At 40.0% G+C, this 18,527-nt stretch overlaps 1 protein-coding gene across 4 annotated transcripts in view; it reads left to right on the forward strand.

Annotated features, from left to right (window-relative positions):
- The window catches only part of dgkg (diacylglycerol kinase, gamma), a 147,860-nt gene that overhangs the window by 102,265 nt on the left and 27,068 nt on the right, over window positions 1-18,527 (forward strand). For all 4 annotated transcript variants that reach the window (XM_077216586.1, XM_077216585.1, XM_077216588.1 and 1 more), the window contains one exon: window positions 3,588-3,652. In XM_077216586.1, coding sequence (XP_077072701.1) covers window positions 3,588-3,652 — 65 coding nt within the window. The remainder of the gene's footprint in view (window positions 1-3,587; window positions 3,653-18,527) is intronic.

Here is an 18,527-nt window from a genome sequence, read left to right on the forward strand (position 1 = left end):
TGAAACCGGGCCATTATGTTCTAGTGATGGCTATTTTGACATAAAAATAGGCAAATAGACACAAAAAGGATCGAATCAAAATATTTAGAAGCAAAGAATCAAAATAATAAGAAACAAATCAGCATATTAGAATGATTCCTAAAGGATCGTTTGATACTGAAGACTGAAGTAATGATGCTGATGAAAATTCAGCTTTGCCATCAGGAATACATAAAACAATCTTACAGATCCACATTAAGTGGTGTATATTCACTTGACTCATTATCCTTCACAATTATTCTTAATATGAGCATTATAATCAACAGTTCAAAATAAACAAAGCACTGCAGTAATATAATTGATGCCATTTGATTCAAGTGCAATTCCACTGGAATGCAAGGTAATGAAATGTATGTATATATATATATATATACACTCACCTAAAGGATTATTAGGAACACCATACTAATACTGTGTTTGACCCCCTTTCACCTTCAGAACTGCCTTAATTCTACGTGGTATTGATTCAACAATGCGCAAAGCATTCTTTAGAAATGTTGGCCCATATTGATAGGATAGCATCTTGCAGTTGATGGAGATTTGTGGGATGCACATCCAGGGCACGAAGCTCCCGTTCCACCACATCCCAAAGATGCTCTATTAGGATGAGTTCTGGTGACTGTAGGGGCCATTTTAGTACAGTGAACTCATTGTCATGTTCAAGAAACCAATTTGAAATGATTCGAGCTTTGTGACGGTGCATTTTCCTGCTGGAAGTAGCAATCAGAGGATGGGTACATGGTGGCCATAAAGGGATGGACATGGTCAGAAACGATGCTCAGGTAGGACGTGGCATTTAAACGATGCCCAATTGGCACTAAGGGGCCTAAAGTGTGCCAAGAAAACATCCCCCACACCATTACACCACCACCACCAGCCTGCACAGTGGTAACAAGGCATGATGGATCCATGTTCTCATTCTGTTTACGCCAAATTCTGACTCTACCATCTGAATGTCTCAACAGAAATCGAGACTCATCAGACCAGAAAACATTTGTCCAGTCTTCAACTTTCCAATTTTGGTGAGCTCTTGCAAATTGTAGCCTCTTTTTCCTATTTGTAGTGGAGATGAGTGGTACCCGGTGGGGTCTTCTGCTGTTGTAGCCCATCCGCCTCAATGTTGTGCGTGTTGTGGCTTCACAAATGCTTTGCTGCATACCTCGGTTGTAACGAGTGGTTATTTCAGTCAAAGTTGCTCTTCTATCAGCTTGAATCATTCGGCCCATTCTCCTGACCTCTAGCATCAACAAGGCATTTTCTCCCACAGGAATGCCGCATACTGGATGTTTTTCCCTTTTCACACCATTCTTTGTAAACCCTAGAAATGGTTGTGCGTGAAAATCCCAGTAACTGAGATGATTTTGAAATACTCAGACCAGCCCGTCTTGCACCAACAACCATGCCACGCTCAAAATTGCTTAAATCACCTTTCTTTCCCATTCTGACATTCAGTTTGGAGTTCAGAAGATTGTCTTGACCAGGACCACACACCTAAATTCATTGAAGCAACTGCCTTGTGATTGGTTGATTAGATAATTGCATTAATGAGAAATTGAACAGGTGTTCCTAATAATCCTTTAGGTGAGTGTATATACAGCGCTTAGAATAAGTGAATACACCATGCTAAAGTTGACTAAAAAGAGGAGTAAAAAATCATCTTTTGGAAATTGATCTTTAATGCCTTAATTAAAAAAATGAGGAAAAATCCAACCTTTAAGGACACCAATTTTCTTTGTGAATGAATAATGTATCGTAAATAAATAAATCTTCTTCCTTAAAATACAGGGTGCATAAGTCAGTACATGTATGTATGTCAGTATGTTAAATTCCCATAGAGGCAGGCAGATTTTTATTTTTAAAGCCCAGTTATTTCATGGATCCCAGATACTATGTATCCTGATAAAGTTCCCTTGGCCTTTGGAATTAAAATAGCCTCACATCATCACATACCCTTCACCATACCTAGAGATTGGCATGGAGTACTTTCCATAAGATCATCTCTCAATGCAAATCAAACCAGCTATTAGGCTAACTGAAATAAAACTGTGCCAATCTCTAGGTATGGTGAAGGGTATGTGATGATGTGAGGCTATTTTAATTCCAAAGGCCAAGGGAACTTTATCAGGACGCCAAGAAAGCGGAGGAGGTCTCACCGATCCACTTGCACCGGCTCTGTTTTTTGTTTTTCCTTTACCGTTCCCTCTACCTTTAGCTTTCCCTCGCACCTCCGTCGCATCAACTGATCTCTGACTCTGCTCACGGAGAAAATTATGTAACTTAGCCTACGCTGTAAACATTGCCTTACACTATTAATCTCGTACAATAGACAGAATAACGATAGCACTGATACGTTACTAACGTTAGCTTGCATTCGTTTGGGAACCTGATAGATGATGTTAGCAATGAAATGGTATCAAAATAACGAAAACATAAAACTATTATTCGTTTTACATAGAGGTCATAACCTACGGGTTAACTGACTCAATAACTAAATGCAATTTGTAATAGTTTTCTAAAGTAACCTCATCAATTGAAGGAACACTCATGGACGAAGTCGAACTGGAAGCCATGTTAATCTTGTAATAATACGGCCACCGTAGGAGTTAAAACGCCCTCGGAATGGGAGGGGCTAAAGTAATATTCAGTTAGTAGTCATATACAATTTCAGCGCTAGATTGGAGAAAATGTTACACAGTGTAGCTTTAAAAATAAAAATCTGCCTGCCTCTATGGGAATTTAACATAGGGATGTACTGACTTATGCCCCCTATATTTTAAGGAAGAACATTTATTTATTTATGATACATTATTAATTTACAAAGAAAATTGGTGTCCTTAAGGGTTACATTTTTCCTCATTTTTTTAATTAAGGCATTAAGATCAATTTCCAAAAGATGATTTTTTTATTCCTCTTTTTATTCAACTTTATCATGGGTGTATTCTCTTATGCTAATCACTGTATATAATTTTTTTTTTACTTGATTTTCCCCTTTTACTATACTATACAATGCTAATTTGTGAACAGAAGAAAAACACATATTTAACTTCAAAATAAATCAAATGGACAAAAAAGTTTAGATATCTACATAAATTTAAGGAGCATCTCAGCATATGAGGGTGATCCTACAAACAATGTCTTAATCAAATCAAATCTGTATAATATTGTTATTTATTGTTTATGGTTTTGTTTGTTTTAAGAGGCTGTCCTTTTAATTCTAGAAATTAGTTGAAGTTTTTTTTTCTGATTTAATTTTTATGAAAATAATTTGTTGCTATTCCATAGAGGGTTAAACATTGATCAGTGTTAGCAGGGATGGCTGTGCCACATCGTCTGGGTCATGTCTGAACACCTTTATGGCTATGCTGTATGGCATAGGGCTATTGTTTCCTCTCAGTCCTGATTTTGAACACATGATTTAGGATAGGCGCTCCATCAGCCATCCGACAGCACTGTCTGTAGCTCATTAGCCTGAGACTTAAAACAGTTTTATGTGTTTAGCATAAAGAGGCAGTCAACCTGTTTTTCCTGTTTTCTGTGTCCCCTTTCAGGACGCATCAATAGCGCATCGCTTCCACTTAATGAGAGAAAAACATCCAGAGAAGTTTAACAGCAGGTAAGAGAACATGCATGTTTGTATATAAGCATATGGAGAAAATGCTAATGGCAATTTCAATAAAAACTGCAGATGAATGACGCAAGTGAAAAGAAAGGAGAATAAAATATAAAGTAAGTTTGAGGTAACATAGAGGGAACTAAAACCTTTACTGAGTTTTTGTCCAAATCAGCCATGACAGACAATGAACAATACGACATTGGTTTCTTTTTCTGCTGAGTCATGCAGAATAGCCCCGCCCACACTGAAAACGTCTCGGTTACGTATATAACCCTCGTTTCCTGAGTAGGGAACGGAAATGTTCCGTCGTGACGACGAATGGGGTTTCGCTTAGAAAGCCTATCGACTTTGAGTATTATAAAACGAGCCAATGGCAAAGAAATGCCATGGGTCTGTGGAATTTGCATAGCGTATCTCTGCCCCACCTCGTGGGTATAAAATGAGGACGCGGGCAACATGCAGATATGTTTCTTCGCTGAGGAGCCAAGACTGAACTCAGGCGATCCCCGCGGTTCAGCAGAAGTATCAGGAAGACGGAACGTTCCCTTTCGTATTCACTACGAGTTCCATCGTGACGACGAATGGGGTTTCAGTCTAATCAGGCCACCTTCTGGCTGTCTTCCAGTACCCTGCGTAAGTCTGAGGTCCCTGTCGTGAGACTGGCAGGGACAAAGGAATCCTACTTAACACAGGAATACCAAGGTACACTGGGAAGAATATCTCAGTGGAAATATGCAAATAATGCAAACCCGAAGGGGGGGGGGGACTTAAGAATACACATATGACCCGAGAGGGGAGTGCATATGGAGAACACTGGGGTGTCCAGCCCGGAGGGTTGAATATTTCAACCCCAGGGGTGGCAAGGTGGCTTGCCAAGGGAAAGACACATGCTCAGAGAGGCTTACAGTGGAAATACACATGTGGGGGTCGCTCAGAAGAGGGACCATGCACACGGGAGTCACCTAGCCGACGCGCAGGCAATAGACACTGGCGCCGACATCAGGAGTGCTGGAGGAACTCAGGGCTTTCGGAGAAGCTCACCTGAGGAGAATATCGCACGTATCCAGTCCGTGGAGTGGAATGGCGAGCAAGCGAAGACACCTGAGCGGGTCCAGTACTAGCTGGTTGAAGCGAGTACATGAGAGGACACTGGCTCCACTCGGAGATTGTAGAATCTGGTGAATAAGTTGGGTGTCGCCCAGCCTGCAGCTCTGCAGATGTATGTTAGCAAGGCGCCATGCTCTAGAGCCCAAGAGGAAGCCACACTCCAGGTGGAGTGGGCTTTGACACCAAGGGGCCACGGTTGAACTTGCTGCAGGTATGCATGCAAGTCCCCTACCCTCTTGATGGAGGCCAATGCAACCAGGAGCGCTGTCTTAATTGACAGGAATTTATGCTCCACTGATTGCGGAGGCTCAAAGGGAGCACTCTGCAGGGCAGTTAGAACCACTGAGACGTCCCAAGAGGGAACGAGAGGAAGGCGAGGAGGATTCAGTCTCCTCGCTCCTCTCAGGAACCTGACGGTCAGGTCGTGCTTTCCCACGGACTTACCTTCAACTGCGTCGTGATGTGCGGCGATAGTGTCAACATATACTTTCAGGGTGGAGGGAGACAGCCTTCGCTCCAACCCGTCTTGCAGGAAGGAAATCACGACACTGATCGGGCATTTCCTAGGGTCTTCTCGGTGAGAAGAGCACCAGTTGACAAAGAGGTTCCACTGCAACGCGTAGGCATGTCTCATGGACGATGCTCTAGCAGAAGTGATGGTAGCCACAGATGGTAGGGTACTCAAACCTGCCTCAAAGGGTGCCATAGGGTGCCCCGTCCCTCAGAAAGAAGGTCCTTCATCAGAGGAATTGGCCAGGGAGGTGCTTACGCGAGTACAAGTTCGGAGAACCAGGTCCCGGTGGGCCAATGAGGCGCAACCAAAATGACTTGCTCCTCGTCCCCCCTGATCTTGCACAGGGTCCGTGCGTTTGGCCATGAGCTTCATGAACGGCAGCCTGTGAAGGGAGCGGTTCAAGACGCGCAGGTCCAGGATTGGCTGTAACCCACCGGATTGCTTTGGGACAATGATGAGGGGCTGTAAAACCCAGACCTCATTTTGGCTGGAGGAACAGTCTCGATCTCATCCTTCACCAGTAGGGTAGCAACCTCCGCTCTCATGATAGGGGCATTGCCACCGACCATAGTGGAGCGGACTCCCCTGAAGCAGGGAGTAGACCGTGCAAACTGAATCGCATAGCCAAGCCTGATGGTTTGTGCGACCCAGTGGGACAGGTTGGGAAGCTCTAGCCAGGTTCCCAAGAACTGTGCAAGGGCGCCCTCGGCAGTGGGTAGACTGAGGGATCTGAGCCGATGGCGGGGCAGCAGCAGGCCGTCAGCGCAGAATATATTGGATAGCCTCAGTCTGCTCCTGGTCATGGTAGACCTGCAGATTGGCCATGGCATGCAGTGAGGCGGCTTCCTGTCCAGCGGGTCTATAGGATCTCGCCACAAGCGTAGACAAGAACCTACAGGCTTTGGACGGGTGCTTAGGGTCGCCCCGAGAAAAAGCACTCTGAGGACTAGAGTTGGGAATCGTAAGAAATTATCCGGTTCCGATTCCGGTTCCGCCAAACGATTCCGGTTCCGGTTCCCATTTCATAAAAAATATTAGTAAGGGAAAAATACACAATCCTTTTTGTGTTTATTTCTTATAGTACTTGTCAAATGAGTTTAACAGACTGGTAATGTAAACAAATTAAAAAAATTAAGCAATTTTTGCCAAAAAAAATTCTGAAGGAAAATAAAAAATTCTGTTAGAATTATTTGGGACCTCTCCTAGCTTATTGTATGTCCAACAGTGGAGAATACCCTCTCAGAAGGGGTAGAATATGCTTGAACACACATGTAAGATGTGTGTAGAACAGATTATTTTAAAAATCGGTTTGAATGATTGATTCATAAAGACTTCACTTATTTCATTACTGGATAAATCTGCGCTCTAGCAGTTAATAAACAGAACTGCATGCGTCTTGCTGAAGAACATTGAACATCGGAGCTACTTCTCTATGTTTATGTCCATGACGAGTCACACAGGCGTTGGGCTATTCCACAGCGGCTGCGATCCGCCGGCCAGTCTAAACAAGAAGTCCGAGTATTAACGCCTATTACTGGCTTAACGTAGTGATTCAGGATAAGACAAAAACACGGTTTGAAAAAAAGCATTCATGAAGCCCTCGCTCATTGTATACGTTTTGTAAATTCTGAACACAAAAAAGTTACGGACTGCGTCTGTTTTGATTGCTACCGTAGACGTCAATGTTTATACTCAAACTATCAAACTTTATCTCAGTACTTCTGTAATCATTTGAATATTTGTAACACAGAAATATCGATACTGTGTGATTGTAAAGCTGTTTCATATGGACAACTGCTCTCTCTGGGTCACCGACAGCACAAACAGATTTGAATGTTCAGGGGTGAAGTGTTTGTCATTTAGGAATAAGGTCGCGTGGGTGTTTGAATCGAAACTTTTAAAGATTAATCATGCAGCTCTACTCTCTCTCTCCTCTTTCTCTCTCTCTCTCTGTGCCTTGATATCTGACGCAAAACGTATTTAAGTAGCGCGAGGGCTTTTCAGTGCAAATGCCCTCGCATTTTAATATGAGATGAGACGTCGCTATTAAAGGATAATATGCTCCCAGCACTTTGCCCACATATCGTACCAGAACCGTTTTCGGAAATGAAACTTAGGAATTTCGTACAGTTCCGGTATTTTTTCAAAAATCAAGAACCGGTTCTCAGTTCCCAACCCTACTGAGGACACAGTTGCATCGCAACAGAAAGTTCAACCCGGGGAACCCCAGTGTACCCATGGGCAGCGGCCCCGTCGAGGGGAGGAAAGACGGAGGAGATCAACAAGGGATCGTGGGAACACATGGGGTCTTCCAGGATTTCGTGATCTCCTCAAGCACATCCGGGAAGAAAGGTATTGGGGTTGGACGCCGACGGGTGTCAGTGACCGCACCCAAAAACCAATCGTCCAGCAGCGAGCACTCAGGACAGGGTGGAGGGTTCCACTCTAATACGATGCTCGCGGCGGTCCGGGAAAGCAAGGCCGTCATTCCAGGATCCGACTCGACCAATGCCATATGCACACCCGAAGGTGGCAGCACTGCCGAATCTTCACTTCCTGAAGATTGTTGCCCGCCCTGTGATGCTGCGATGGACATCAGATCCGAATCTGGAACGTCAAAGGAAACGTGATCGCTCGCGTCCCGTGATCGCTCGCGGCCCGTGATCGCTCGCAGGATGCGTCACTGAAGAGGGGGGCGTGGGCCGAGGACGAATCGTCTGCGTTTTGTTCCACACCATCACCCCCAGGTCACCCTGGCCACCAGCCGAAGTACCACCTCTCGTGGAGGGTGTAGATCGGAGTGTGGATGAGGGGACTCTCTCTCTAACGAGATCACTGAGTCTCGACTGTAATGACGCGATGGTCATGTTCCCGCAGAGAGAACATGAGTCATCCACAAACGCCGCTCTAGCGTGATCAATCCCCAAAGACGCAGAGCAGAGAATGTGCCCATCAGAGTCGGAAATGAGTCGACCGCAACCAGAAGTGCACAGGCGAGGCATCTTTAAACAGACGTGCCGCGTGCAAAGATCTTTTGTGAGAGGAAAAAAATCCACGAATGTTGAAGCGAGCAGGGAGAGAAAAACTCACTGGCAGATCACTGCACAGATCAGCAGGCAGTGTGAACTCACTGGAGATCACCGTCACACCAACACCGAAAAGTCGCTCGTCTCGTAGAGTGAAGTCAGAAATGGCTGTGGAGTGAAGAGATACTCTTTGCTCCGAAGCAAAAACATATCTGCATGTTGCCCACGTCCTCCTTTTATACCCACAAAATGGGGCGGAGATATGCTATGCAAATTCCACAGACCCATGGCATTTCTTTGCCATTGGCTCGTTTTGTACAACAGTTGTATTAGCAACAGTATGTGGTTTTGCATTGTCCTGCTGAAATACACAAGGCCTTCCCTGAAATAGACGTCATCTGGAGGGGAGCATATGTTGCTCTAAAACCTTTATACACCTTTCAGCATTCATAGTGCCTTCCAAAGCATGCAAGCTGCCCATACCGTATGCACTTATGCACCCCCATACCATCAGAGATGCTGGCTTTTGAACTGAACGCTGATAACGCGCTGGAAGGTCTCCCTCCTCTTTTGCCCGGAGGACACGGTGTCCGTGATTTTCAACAAGACTGTCAAATTTGGACTCGTCTGACCATAGAACACTTTTCCACTTTGAAATAGTCCATTTTAAATGAGCCTTGGCTCACAGGACACGATGGTGCTTCTGGACCATGTTCACATATGGCTTCCTATTTGCATGATAGAGCTTTAGTTGGCATCTGCAGATGGCACGGCGGATTGTGTTTACCGACAGTGGTTTCTGGAAGTATTCCTGGGCCCATTTAGTAATGACATTGACACAATCATGCCTATGAGTGATGCAGTGTCCGCTGAGGGCCCGAAGACAACGGGCATCCAACAAGGTATTCAGCCTTGTCCCTCACGCACAGAGATTTCTCCAGTTTCTCTGATGATGTTATGGACTGTAGGTGATGAGATTTGCAAATCCTTTACAATTTGACGTTGAGGAACATTGTTTTTAAAGTATTCCAATCTTTTTACACACTCTTTCACAGATTGGAGAGACTCTGCCTCTCTAAGACAACCCTTTTATAGCTAATCATGTTACAGAACTGACATAAATTAACTAAATTAGTTGCTAGATGTTCTCCCAGCTGAATCTTTTCAAACATTTCTTGCTTTTTTTGCCATTTGTTGCCCTCTTTTTTGAGACCTGTAGCAGGCATCAAAATGAGCTCCTTTTATGCATAAAATTGTAAAATTTCTCAGTTTAAGCATTTGTTGTGTTATCTACGTTCTATTGTGAATAAAATATTGGCTCATGTGATTTGAAAGTCTTTTAGTTTTCATTATTCAAATTTAAAAAAACGTCCCAACTTTTCTGGAATTCGGGTTGTAGCACAATGTCGGCTGGCTGACTGTTTCGATTACTTTGCTAAGTAACTCAAGTAGAGTCTGTTTGAATGGAGTTTCTTAACCCTTTGATGCACAACATGGGTCTAAATAGACCCGACTGAGTTTTCATTTTCTATATCTTTGCAAGAAATTAATTTCATCATTTAGTATTCCAGGTATTCCTCAATTAACTTTTTTTAGATCATTACAAATCCCTATTTAAAATTTTCCTTTCTTACTTTTCGAATAAAAATCGTTTTTGTTTCACTACACTTCTAACGCGCAACATGGGTCTAAAAAGACCCGTATTCATGTTTCTTTGCTGAATATTTGAAAGAAATGTATTTTATAATTTATTTATTCATTAAATATCTTGTTTCCACAAATCATTATGTTTATTTTTTCTTTCTTACTTTATAAACAAACACGGTTTTTGTATTTCTACATCAATTTTACACACATGGGTCAAAAATGACCCATATAGGAACCTTTGATATTTAAAAATAGTATAAATATATTTACTGCAGAAAACTATTCACATGCCGCACATTTCACAATTCAACACGGCTGCTTTTGTATGTTTAATGCATGTAAGTTTTATTTAATAATTTTTTTGTCACAGAAAATATTAGATATTTTGTGAAAGACATCTAGATATAGCCTAATATTTAAACGTTTAGGCTAAGGTTACCTCGACCTTGAAATCCATTACTAGTGCAAAAGAGAAACATGTCCAATACTATTAGCTAGCTTGGGGTCGACATATTCTATTTTATCTAATGTTAGATAGGTCAACAAAATAAAAGTTGCAATAGAAAGTTATATATACAATATATATTGTCGCTGTTGGGCAGAAACATTGTACCTCCATATTCATTTTTATTTTTGGTCATAAATCAATGCTATCAATGCTAAGCTGTCGTGTGGTGGCGTTCTGGTGCACTATGGCTGCTGTCGCATCATCCGGGTGGATGCTGCACATTGGTGGTGGGGGGATCATTGGTGGTGGGGAGATCCCCCGACAGTTGCACTACACTACAGTACAATTTCAGTGTTATTGGTTATATGTGTGTTCTGCGTGACAAAGTTGCCAATAAACATATTTCAAGTGTTACACTAAATGTGTTGATCTAAACAACTGTGACATTGGTTATTTTAACAAAAAGTTTTCTTTATTTTTTTGTTCTATCACGCTTGCATAGATGGGTCATTTTAGACCCATGTGTGTAAACTTGATGTATTACCACAAAACCTAGGAAATATTAAAATATGAATTTGTGATAATTGAAAACAAGATATTTTGAATATTCATAAATCAAGAAATGTATAGATCATGAAATATTAAATGCTCAAATAAACTGATTTCAAAAGGTGAAACAAAAAAATGCCAAGCCATGCATGAATTAACATAGGAAATGAATATGGGTCTTTTTAGACCCATGTTGTGCATTAGAAGGGGTATCCATAGCTTGTGCATTAAATGTTATGCAACGCACCTCTGCCTCAGCGGTGGAAGGTAAACCGGTAATGTATTCTTTAGAGTATCCATTTAGAGTGGTAGGGTAGAAAAGATACGGTCTAATTTGTACCCTCTACTATTATCTCCACTAAATTGTGTCAATTTAAGTAAGGAGAAGAGAGAAATGGTTGAGATTAGCAGGTAGAATGGGTCATGACGACTTTAGCATGAGGCAATTTAGCATGAGAAACGACAGTAGTGAAATCATCATTGCTCTGAGATATTTGTAGTTCACAATAAGCCTTCGTCAGTCTTCGAGCAATAAAAGGATAACTGCTAAAACTGACCCTAGTACAGCACTTTGGGTCAGCTCTAACAGTGCCATAAAACATATTTTATCCTAAGAAAAAGTCACTCAGAGCCTCTGGTGCACTTTACAGTAGCCATTCCCAGTTCCCTTTGATGTGGATCTCTTTCAAGTCCGTTGTACTGTTCTCTATTCTGTTAGTTGATGCCTCTATTGAGAAATGTTGTAAAAGGCTTGCGTAGCCCTTGGCCGGGAAGCGCTCTGAAAGAATGAGGCTTTTTTTGTTAAGGGTCAATGGTTTAGCTTGGTAAGACTCCAGGCATTTTAGATTGCCATTCATTTTCTCACCAAAGCAACTCAATAAGGCAGCACAAATATTGAGATTTATGCAACTGTTATTGGTTGCATAATCTGATGTGATTGGACAAACATTTTTCCAAGAGGGCTGATATTTAATATTAAGTAATAGTGAAGGATTTTAAGGATATTAAATTGATCAAAAATTACAGTAAAGACATTTATAATGTTACACAATATTTTGATTTCAAATACGTAAATGCTATTCTTTTTACACTTAAAAATAAATATGTCTATTTTTCCACAAAAATATTAAACAACACAACTGTTTTCTACATTAAGAAAAGTTTCTTGAGCACCAAACCAGCATATTAGAATGATTTATGGTGGATCGTGTGACACTGAAAACTGGAGGAATGATGCTGAAAATTTAAAAAATTAATACACATCTCATTGTTACCTTAATTTTTTTTTATTTGTGTATACGTCGATATTGGATATTTAATTGTTCATTGGATATTCTTTGTCATATTAACATTTTAGATGACCTTTGTCATCATCTAACACTCCTAAAGTTCATCTACAGAAATGCTAATAATTTGATAACACTGTTAAATGGAATCGATAGCAAATCTCAAAATGAATATCCATTTGCCATACTGTACATTAAATGTTGTGATTCCTATAATAACTTTTGACATTTGAAATGCTTGAATTTAGCTTTTAGTCTTTCATTTTAATTAGATATCAGCCATTTATTAGTTATCAACCATACCATAAAAAATATTATTGGCTTATAAATATTGGTCATCATTTTAAAATCAGTGCTTCCCTGCTGTTTGTATTGCACCACTTTCAGTCAATAGACCTTATTCACCGCAGCACCATCTTTGATTTTTAATGGGAATGAAAGCGAGGCTGCGAGAGATATTCATACATCTCTTTAGTGGGTTGTACTGTTATTTAATGTGTTTTTGGATTGTTCTGCTTACGCAAAAATATCTTTCCAAGAAATTTCAGTGGACAAAAAAACTCTATACAGAATGAGCTGTGGAAAATTATAAGTGATCTAGGAGCTTTATACACACCATATGTCATTGAAAACACAGTAAGTCTATCCCTCACAGCCTCGCTTTCATGCCTGTCATGGAGCTGCTCGGAATAAGGTCTATTAAAAACAATGAAAAGTCCCTGTGCTGACTCTTCGGACACCAATCAGATTAAAGGACCAGAACTAACTGCTATATAATGCTCAAGAGATTATTAGCTACTTAAATGAATGTTAGGCATTTTCTGTTGCCTTTCTGCTAACAGAATCTGTAAAACTGTGCCACAGGAAATGTGTTTGAGTGGCAGTGACAAGTACTGTAGATCATATTCATGATGTGACAGAGAATGGGTCCTGTATACAGAGCTCTGCTGTAAACCTCTGGATGCTGGGCTTTACATAAAGATGGATGACACCCACACCACTCAGTTTACTGTATTTGAGTGAGAACCTGTCACGGCAGCACAGCTTTTTAATGACTTTTTTAAAATAAGTCCCTAATGACTCATACACGATCTGAATTATGGGACCTGCCTGGCTGAATTAACTAGTTAATGTTTCAGTTGTTCATAATTCATACACCTGGATTTCCACAGCACATTAAAAATTATGCAATGTGATGCCAAACGTCCCTTGGTTTCTTCACAATGCCGGGTTTCTAGTCTCCTTCATTGCAAGCTTCATTCAAATGCTGCTCATTTGCAGTTAAGTGACTGACGGACAGAGAAACCAAAATAAGAATAATGGAATTATGTCCTCAGCCTATTTAAATCATTCAGTGTTTAATCCCAGAGTGAGTCACCCAGAAACATAATATAAAACACTGCCAAACCAAATGCTTCATCTGCTTTTCTTTGTTCTGCAGATTTAGAATAGCTAGCCAGTACATCTGCCAATCTATGGCTTTCTAATGAGGGCTGTGCTCAGTGTGTTTAGGTTTTGAGAATGCGCTCTCAGAGACAAACGTGTCACCAGATGGTACATAAATGATGGTTACCATGGAATTGCATGATTTATCCTCAACGAACCTGTTCATGTGACATGTTTCTGTCCACCTGTTATACTTCACTCCTATGGAAACAGAGAACAGAACAGCATAATCATGCACTTTGTTAAAAGTCCAGTTTAAAATTACAATTTTCAAATTCCTTTCAAATGTGTTTATATATAAGTTGCATATGTTAACATCCACATGCATTCCCACAGTGACGTGGGATACGCAGGGGGGAATACGTGAGACTTCTCTCGCCTCGGTGCTCAGTGATCTGTGTCAGTAGTCGGTCTACAGGGAACCCGCAGCCTAGGTGTTAATGACCGGGAATGCACAATGGACTCGAGCCTCTGTGTCCGCTCCTCCCAACGGGGGGCCAGGGGAAGTTTTGGATTAAGAGGTGTCAAATTGCCCCATAGAAAAGAAAAAAGCCTTCTAAGATGCCTTTGTCTTTTTGATTAAAATAACAATGATGGCCCTGTGGACAGTCAGTTTCTCAAGAAAACAATGACAAGAAGATGAGAGGTAGGGTTGAACACAGAGTGGGGGCACATGAGGGGGGGGGATCTTGTTTTTCTTAATATCATGGTGGATTACCTTCCCACACTTTATTAGTTTTTTTGGTATTCTTTTGAACACCAATTTCAAGTATTTTATTGGCATAACTGTTTCGTATGCAATTTAGTACCGCTACAAACTACAGTTACAGAAGAAAAAAAAGATTCCTGTTATGGTGATAAAAATAGAAAATCTAAAATAAATGAAAAACATTCAACATTAATAACATTAAAGAACATTAAGAATAGAGTAAATTGGTATAAGCCACGACTGTCAATAGATAATGTACTGCATAAGATAAAAAAATAAATAATCTAAAATCCAATTTGAGGCTATCTCATATTATTTTATTGTGTTTAAAGTAGAAGCAATAATTGTCTTAACCATTTTTCCCCACGAATAATATCCCTAAATAATATTATTATATATTCCAAAGCCTTGTCATCTCCAGCCATTAAAGCTCTACTGTAGTTATAATGGTAAAATTTGCAAGAGAAACAGCTCAGTTTAATTATTAATGTCAATGAAGATTGGAACTTTTCTGAATGAATACTTCACAATTACTTTGTATGTGGCAGTCAGTGAGGGGTGGGGGTTGCATTAAAATGCATTTATTTGTGCCTCAAAGAGCCATTTATTGATTATCAGCATGCAACTCAGCATGCAAGTGGCCGACAGGGAAGTCAGTTAGGCTACTGTATTTTCACATTGATCTGTGAAAGGCATTGGGCTTTCACCATGTGCTGTTTAGGGTCAGATAGATGTCCCTTTTTACTCTGCAGCATGTTCTTTGCACCATAAAAATCAAACAGGCATTATAGAGCTGTGCTCTGAAAGACATTTGTCTGCTATGACTTCTCATTTGTCCTGCAGTAAAACATTTTTGCAGACACATTACAATTTCATACAAAATATTAAATCTGTTGTGTGAGACAGTCACTTTTGCAGGTAGCTGAAAGACACTTCTGGGTGAAAAGCCCTGTAAGGATGTAAGTTTTGTAATTTTCTGTCAGCTTTCAAATATCAGGGTCTTTATAACAGAGGTTTTGATCATTTGTCATTGGTTAAAAGTTGCAAATAAATCTTGCATTATGTTATACAGTAGAAAGAGAGAAATGAAGATAGTATTGTTTGAATAACAAGAAGACTTCTTTCGTAAATTTATCAACTTTCCTCTTCCCAGTTAAATTTGTTGATTAAGGTAATAAATGTCATGAGATGAAACTGTACTGTTACAATACCTCCTCCGATCATGTGACCGATAGAGGTAAAGGCCAAATATGGTCCTGACCCAAGCTGCCGTCTGTCTACTCAGCATGTGAGCATGTGTTTCATAACCCCTAAGTAAGTGTCTAGGTTATGTCTATGTGAGTAAGGATGTTTGTGTACTGTGTGTGTATGCGGTGGCCAATTCATTGTGTATTTTAGTGCAAGGACCGTATGTGTGCGTGGGTGTGCATGTGCGCAAATCCCTCCGCGTGCACATATGTGTGTGTGCCGGGGCTCAGCAGAAACCCAGCGTGGCTATGTTCTGGAACCTGTTGTTCCCTGCTTCTTCATGCTCGTGGTGGAGAGGGATAAATATATGCTTCCCTTCCTCACTGCCGCTGGCTGCTGCCAATAGAGCAGCCCAACAGAACGTACCCCCTACCCTGACCCTCCTTCCCACACACACACACACACCCTTGGTCCCTTGCTTTGGAGCAGGTCACAGACAGACTGTGGAGGAGCATGAACTACCTGGAATCAGACTATAGTCATAAAGCTAGCTGCTGTAAAATGTTCATTTGACCCTACCTATAAAGATGCCACAACACAAAATAAATGGTATAATAATAATAATCATCATCATTATCATTATTCTTATTATATAACTGATTTAGTTTTTTAGTCATTAGTATTATATTTGTTCAAAGTAATATTCTTTTTTATAATTTGTATTATTATTCATTTTATTTGATAACAACTTTTTACAACATTGTTTACAAAGTGATTTTCAGAAGCAATTAGTCAGATCAACAAATTAACTATACATAGTATGACTTGAATTAAAAAATAAATATTTAAAAATGTGTTGTTGATGTTATTATTATATTTTGCACTGTAGTATCTTTATTGGATAGTTATTAATATAATAATAAAAATTATTACTATCCATTTTATTTGTATAAAACATTTTACAACATTGTTCACAAAGTGTTTTTCATAAAATATTTGTCTGATCAAGAAATAGAATAAGAGATTAATAATAAATCGTAATTAAATAATAATACAATTATTATATTAGTTATATTATTAACAGTTTGATATATTGAAATATAACATTTTTATAATATAAATTGTTTTTTTAACATTATTATTAATGTCATTAATGTTGTTGCAAGTGCTTTTCAGAGACAACAGAACTAAGGAAAGACACAACTGAGTTCAGAGAGTTCTGATGGAAAACAGTCACATTGATCCATCTGACATGATGCTCAGCCTTGCCAGATTACAGTGGGGATGTTCACACTGCAGCCTTTCTTCTCTTGTTCCCATCACAAGAGGTTCATCACATCTTATCTTTAACCCCCAACTGCCCTCTCCTTCTACAGCAACCCCGTCCTTAAAATCACTCCCATTTGAGCTGTCAGTCAAAGGCTGTATCAGAGTCACGATCAGCAGGATAAGAACTGAGCTGCGTTGTGACTGATTGCCACAGTGATACAGGGGCAGCGAGCTCACGGGTCAAAAAGTCATCAGTCTCTGAAGGGATTATGGGAGATGGTTATCTTAGTTCGATGACCAGCAGGGTGTGTGATTGCGTTTGAGGAATGTGTTGGTTAAATTCAAAGGTTCGCTGACCCTTAACATCTACATATGCTGATCCAGATTTTTAAGAACAATTACAGTCTAGAGCATTTTAGCATCAAATTTGAATCGGCCTCTTGATGCAATTTGAATGCTTACTTTCGTTTGACGGTCTAGCCAGCACAGAAAACACTCCACTCAACTCAAAATGATTCTGCATGAAGCCTTTAGTCCCTACAGCATCCTCCAGGCCTTTGCAAAGCTCAGAAGATGATTTGCTTCTTCTAACGGGCTCCGAACAGAACTTTTTTTCACCAGTTGGAGTTGGTGTGGAAAGAGAAACCCATGGCTGATTGTTTTATTTTTTATTTTTTCTAGAGCTTCTCAGATGGAAGTTAGCTAATTGGGTTAGGCAGCTTGACCCTGTTGAGAACACATTGCGGGTTTAATTGTGAGCTCAAATCTGCTCATAATCCCTTAATTTGACAGAATGGAGGTAGCAAGTTGTTGGAGTTTAACTGAGGGAGAGGACAACAAAATGAAGTTTTAAAGGAACAGAAGATACCGACTTAACAGTACTTTACTTTTCAGTAGCGTGACAGTGGCTCATCTGTTTTCAAAACAGAGTAGCTTTTCTAGTTACAAGCTACATTTTTTCAAACAAGTAGCAGAATATCACAACAAAACTCTACATTGCTATTTTTGTCACATTGTATTGCATTACATATTGTATTACAGCGGAGCAAACTGAGGTAATAGTCAAACACTCACACTCCCCTAAAATGTCTGTTATTGGCATAACACCTGGGAGGTCTGATTCAATTAAAAGAAAGAAAGAAAATTTACTGCTGCTGTTCATCATCAGTTTTTACTCTGTAATATATATTATTATTATATATTATTATTTACATTTAGGAATTTAACACACTTTTCTAAACAAAGTGACTTCATTAATGCATTGAAGATACATACATTTTAGCAATTCATGAATTCCCTGGGAATCGAACACAGGACCTATATACATGATTATGTTACATGTAATAAGTTATATAAATGATAAATAAATATCATATTTGTTTAAATAATTGTTCAAACCTGAGAAAAAACACATTATACCATGCTTTATACTAGGTCATTGATGACTGTCTGAATTTCTTTTCACAATGCATTTGCATAATTTTCCACAAGCTTAATTTGTTAAACATAAGAAAAAACTTGAATTTGAGAGACTCTTAAGCGTGTAGCAATCATTAGCTAATGTCAGCCATCACTTGTACTTCTGGTTCTTGTTCCTGCGTACTGTTCCTCCTTGTTCTGGTTCAGCGTATTACGTACTTTATATAGTTGATATTGATGTTTGCTCTGTGTCCATCCCTTGTGGGC

Source organism: Siphateles boraxobius, unplaced genomic scaffold (genome assembly GCF_051911475.1).
Source record: "Siphateles boraxobius isolate OS27281-9 unplaced genomic scaffold, OSU_SipBor_1 7, whole genome shotgun sequence".
Classification (NCBI taxonomy): domain Eukaryota; kingdom Metazoa; phylum Chordata; class Actinopteri; order Cypriniformes; family Leuciscidae; genus Siphateles; species Siphateles boraxobius.